Source organism: Monodelphis domestica, chromosome 5, assembly GCF_027887165.1.
Source record: "Monodelphis domestica isolate mMonDom1 chromosome 5, mMonDom1.pri, whole genome shotgun sequence".
Lineage (NCBI taxonomy): Eukaryota > Metazoa > Chordata > Mammalia > Didelphimorphia > Didelphidae > Monodelphis > Monodelphis domestica.
The window spans coordinates 219,256,954-219,262,969 of NC_077231.1; the positions used below are offsets into that span (position 1 = coordinate 219,256,954).

Here is a 6,016-nt window from a genome sequence, read left to right on the forward strand (position 1 = left end):
ATCATAGCATGAGGAATACAGATATGAAGAATACAAAACACTGGGGAACCAGAGGCTAATGAAAATAAATGTTTGGCGAATCTAATTATTCATAGAATTGGTAGAACTGGAATAAACCTCAGGTGGTTTTTGAAAGGAGAAGTAGAATCTTTGTTTGGAACCTTGCAACAATAAATTCTGACAATTATCCCACCTAAAAAGGCTGATAGTCTGGGCTCTAATAATGATCAAGATTTTGTGTTGAGTATCAAGTTGCCTTTCTTTAAATAGGAACAATATTTTAAGTACTTGACATATACAGATACTCTGTAGCACATGAGAAGACAGAAAATTCATATTTGACTTGATACTATTCTCAAAGAGCACAGTCTATTATAAGAATAAGACATTTGTAATGCAAAATTTCATATGTTAAGTATAATAGATTGTAATAAAATTAGTGTTTTGTGACTTTTAATGAAAAATATGTGATTACCAACTGAGTGTGTGTGTGTGTGTGTGTGTGTGAACAACAGTGGAGGCTTTCTGAAAGGGATTGTTTCAAACTATTTGAGGTGTTTTGGCAGGTGATGGGAAATTGTTAATTGGAACTCTGAAAAGAAAGGTAAAGTTTGACTTAAGTGCAACTGTCCAAAGCAAAGTGGTCCCACCCATTATATAGGTGACCTAAGCATTTAAGAACTTTGACTCATTCATAATGCATTGTAACAGAATCATTCATTCCCAATTAAACCTGGGCTTATATGGACAGCATAGACAGCAAATCTCTTTTTTGAGTAGAGTGTGTGAAAGGCAGATCTACTCTGCTTTAGTTAGTGGGTGGCAGTAATAATACATCCTGACTTCTATCTGCTCTTGATCCAGAGCAATTGTTCCAATGGCTCTGAGAGAATTTATCACCTCATTGAGGATTAGAGGGAAAACAGCAATTGGAATCATTTCCTTTCCTAAGACAGTTTGATATTCTTCCTGCCCCATCACAGGAGACACTCAATCTAGTTTTCTTATCAAAGTTTAAACAATAATTTTGTGTCTTTGAGAAGCTACACACACCTGGATTCCTGTATTACCAGACAATTTAAAAGATTTAATTTTCAGAAGGAGAACAATGATATATATTAAATCAAAATAATCGTTATAAAATTCCCTGAGGGAGAGCAAGTTGGGAAATCATTAAAAAATATTTGTTAATGGCTGAAGGCTTCTTCCTTTGTTGACAAAGATCAACAGATACTGTTTTCATGGGATTTAGTGGAAGTGAATTAAAGTATGATTTTAATATTTTCCTTCAATGTCTTTGCTTTTATCATAGGGCTATGGAGAATAACCAGACTACAGTGACAGATTTCATTCTGCTGGGATTTCTGGTTAGCCCAAAGATGAAGATGATTCTCTTTGGGTTATTCTTCCTTTTCTATACCTTCACTCTGCTGGGAAATGGGGTCATCTTGGGTCTGATTTGTCTTGACTCCCGACTCCACACTCCCATGTACTTCTTCCTCTCCCAACTGGCTCTTGTTGACATCTGTTATGCTTCAAACACAGTCCCCCAGATGCTGGTAAATCTCCTAGATCCAGTCATGCCCATCTCCTTTGCAGGGTGCATCATGCAGAACTCTTTCTTTTTGACATTTGCCCACACTGAATGTTTTCTGCTTTTAGCAATGAGCTATGACCGTTATGTGGCCATCTGCCATCCCCTTAGGTACATTCTCATTATGAACTGGGGAGTGTGTATTGCATTGGCCATCACATCTTGGGCATGTGGATCTCTCCTAGCTTTGGTCCAGGTGGTTCTCCTGCTTAGATTGCCTTTCTGTGGACCTCGGGAAATCAACCAATTCTTCTGTGAACTTCTTTCTGTACTGAAACTTGCCTGTGCAGACATATGGCTGAACAAAGTGGTCAGTCTTATTGCCTCTGTGCTTATCTTAGTTGTACCCCTCTGTTTAGTACTAACATCCTATACACGTATCCTTGGTGCTATCCTGAAAATCCAGTCAGGGACAGGAAGAAAGAAAGCCTTCTCTACATGCTCTTCTCATCTCTCTGTGGTCGGACTTTTTTTTGGTAGTGCCATCATCATTTACATGACCCCCAAATCCAAGAACTCTGAAGAGCTACAGAAAATTCTTTTCTTGTTTTACAGCTTCTTTAATCCTACCCTTAACCCTTTGATCTATAGCCTAAGAAATGCAGAAGTAAAAGGTGCATTAAAGAGATTGCTTAGGAAGGAGAGCGTAAGTTAAGAGATTTATTGGAACTTTCTGTTTATGGAGAAAGAGACAAGAATGGAGCCTTTGGTGTTTATAACAACTTGGGAAGTAAATTCATTGGGACTAAATCAACCTTCTCAAAAATTCTCCTTGTTCCCTTTTCAATTTATGCCACATTCTGGAATTCTTCCCTGGGTCTGAAACCATTTATTTTTGCCCTACATTTCCCTTCTTTCTGTCATGGCTCCCTACTTCCTATTTTCACATTGGAATTTTTTCCTATTTTTAAAACATTTTTCTATCCTTTAAAACTATGGATGTCAGTACAGGAAACCTAAAGATCAAATACATTAATGACTTTTATTTTGTTAAAATAAATATTGTTACTATTTGCTTCTATATTATATTTACTTCTTACTATATTCCTTCTTTACTATTCAGAGAGCCTTCAGTTATTTCAAATAATAAAAATGAAAGAAAAGAGGCAATTTGATAATATTAGCCAACAACTGTCAGAGATGACAGTATCTGCAATGTTCCATATCTCTACCCTTATCAAAAATCACCAACATCTTCAAAACATATAGAGAAATGATTTTTTCACTTCTGTGGGATTTATTTTTATAATTTATTAATGCATTCATTCATTCAATCAGAAAATATTAAGTAGTTACTGTATAGCTGGTGAGACATGGAAAGGCAATCAAGATTCCTACTATCAAGGATCAGACATTTAATGAAGAAAAATTTTTTTAAAGAATTATTGAGATTCAATTTATGTTCAGTAAAAATGGAAGGAAATCTCAGAGGGAAATCTATAGCTATAGGGACTATTAAAAAAAGTTCTCTTTCAGAAAAGGTGGGATTTTTACTGAGATTTGAAGCAGGCTAATGAATCCAAGAGGTGGTTTTCAGTTAACATTTGATCTGCTGCTCCTTTTAGAAATTTGCTTGAGTGATTGAAAGGTAGAGTTGGAATATGTTGTTTCTTTTTCCTGGACCATCTTGGTTGGTCACTGTCATTCTTTTGAGAACTATTTGTTGAGAGAATGACTATTAATTTTATATGTTTGTGTTGGTTTCCCTATATGTATTGGTTATTAGATTCAGATATCAATGAACTTTTATTGTTTTTATACTAGCTGTATTGATTTTGTTCATAGAACAACATTTTTAATATTTCATTCTAATTAAAATTTATGTCTTAGCTTTTGTGATTAGTTTGATCTCTTTTTTAATTAAGAACTTGTTCCAAAGTCAATATTTTGGAAAGATTCCTAATTTGGTTTTCTTCTAAGGTTATTAAGTGGTGACTTTCAAAATTCAAGTAATATATCCCATTTTGAACTTATAATACTATTTTGTATAATATAGTGATCTAACAATTTCTTCCTTGCTACTTTTCTACTGTTCCATTATTCCAGTAAACATTAATATTTTAAATGTATTCCTAAGAACGGATAAGAAAGTTACCCCTCAAGGAATGACCAATATTCAATCGTGACACAAATTGATCCTATAACTAGGTTTTCATTAGTGTAGATGATGAATGTTCCTGAAGTGGGCACATCATTTGAATTTTAGCAGCTTATTTCCATTGGGATAAACAAACTGTCATACTGTCATATTTTACATATCTATAAGCTGGAAAAGTATAAATTTAAATATATGTTGTAACTTGAGGGAATTCATTATTCTCACTAATCAAGACCTATCCACATAGCCTCAAGAAATTCATGCCTCAAGAAATATATTACTATTTCATTGATTCAAAAAAAGTAATGGGTATATTCTTTCAAAATTCTTTTATATCATATTTACAAATAAATATAAAATGATTGTTGAGGAGTTATTAACATTTGGAAAAACCAGGTAAAGAAAATGGTAGAAAGTGTCAATTCAGCTGAGCTCTGAAAAGAGCTATGGGATGATACAGCAGAGGTAAGAAAATTATCTGCTGAAAAAATATAGGATAGCTGATGACAGGGGATGAAGACAAGAAATAGAATATGTTGTTAGAGGAGCAGCAAGTAGGTCAATTTGCCTGGAACAAGAGTTCCTCATTTTTCATCTGTTTGCATTACTGTGTGACTTCTCTGATTGACTTTCAACCCCTCCTCCAAGCTAGGTATTATCCCTGGTTTCTACTTTTCCTCCCCTGCCTACTACTCCTACTCTTCCTTTCAATTTGTCTTCCCTCATTATATTGTAATCACTTTGATGTCAGACTGTTTTCCTTCCTTCCTTTGTTCCTTCCTTCGTTCTTTCCTTCATCTCTTTTTTCCTTCCTCTCCTTCATCCCTTTTTTCCTTCCTCTCCTTCATCCCTCCTCTCCTTCCTTCCTTCCTTCCTTCCTTCCTTCCATCCTCTCCTTTGTTCATTCTTTCTTGTACTTTGTTCATAAATAGAAGCTTAATTGACCAACTGACAGAATAGGCAGAATAGAAGAGTAAGATATAATTGGAATTAAAAGATAGTCTGGTGACCAATTTTGAAGGGCTTTAAAAGTCTCATGAATAAATCATGTAAGGGTCTTGAGTCATCATTAGTGTTATGGAGGAGCAATTGGAAGTGGGAGCTGGTATACACAGAGAATCAAAATGGGAGGCTAGTCAATATTCCTGTTAAAACGTGATCAGAATCTGATCTATTATGGTTTTGGAGTAACTAGAAAAAATAGGTTATTAGGTACATTACTTGACATAAGCTATATTATTAGATATTAGAGATTATGTGGAAATAGAATATGTATGATTTGGTGAATGATTAGATATGAGTTACTGTGAATCTTAAAAATTCTCAGACCCTACTTCAGAACACTTGGTTAAGACCATTCCCCATTTTAAACAATGAAGGGACTTGATCAGGAATATGAGAACTCTACTCCACCCATACTTAAGCATACTTTAGGGGAAGATAAAGCTGTCATCATTTTGTTTCAGTATCATTTTTCTTATCCCTTTCCTATGGATAAAGACTCTTCTAAATAAAGTTAAATCTTTAGATGTAAAATCCTCTAGTGTTTTATCATCTACTTTTGATGTGATTTACAAGAATTCCAATATTGTTTCATTTGTGAGACTGTGGTTGATTCTAATTCACTAATATATTTAAAAATTATTTTGGTCAATCATGTTTTAATGAAGGATTTTTGCTCATTTGCATTTTTTATTTTCTTTCTTCCCTTGAAACTTGATCTTTCTCTTCTGAGTCTATTCTCCTTTGAGATGCTTAGATTGTGCACCTTCTCACTACCTTTTTTATCCTGTAGTGTTTCCATCAATATACTTTCAGATAATTTGGAAAGTCTATGTCTTTGTTACCTTTTGCAAATTATCTCTATTAGAATAGAGAAATAACAAGATTAAGTTGCAAAAGATACAAGTTGCAAAGCAAGTGGCTGACGGATGGAACTCAAGGGAAAAGGGTTCCAAAGGAATGTCAGGACAAAATAAAGAGAGAACTTAAAGCCTGGAGGGGGGAGCTGAGTTCCTTTTGTTTTGGAATTTGGAAGGAGCACTTCTTGTGAGAAATAGCCAACTTTCCTGAGAGAAGCAGTTTTGACCTGATAGTTGAGGTCCTCTGACCAGCTTTCCAGCTACTGAATTTATACTTCTATCTGCTTTTGCCTCTTTGGTTCCTGTTTTGCAGTTTAAGATACATTTGTGTTGTAAGGGGGAAAAGAAGGGTTAATTATATAAAAAGGTTTGGATTTGATTATTCATGAGTATGGTCACCAGGAATTTAATTTATTCCAAAGATTTTTTTTTACATTTTTTTTACAAAATATAGGAAGAGTT

General features: G+C 34.4%; 1 protein-coding gene across 1 annotated transcript; it reads left to right on the top strand.

Moving 5' to 3' along the window:
• Positions 1-1,316: 1,316 nt before the first annotated feature.
• LOC100012600 (olfactory receptor 2A1/2A42-like) lies at positions 1,317-2,249 on the top strand. Its single transcript, XM_001366902.2, has one exon. The coding sequence runs from the start codon at positions 1,317-1,319 to the stop codon at positions 2,247-2,249; it is 933 nt and encodes a 310-aa protein (XP_001366939.2).
• Positions 2,250-6,016: the final 3,767 nt, after the last annotated feature.

Coding starts and splice junctions, on each gene's coding strand:
- LOC100012600 (XM_001366902.2), top strand. CDS start 1,317: ATGGAGAATAACCAGACTACAGTGACAGATTTCATTCTGCTGGGATTT.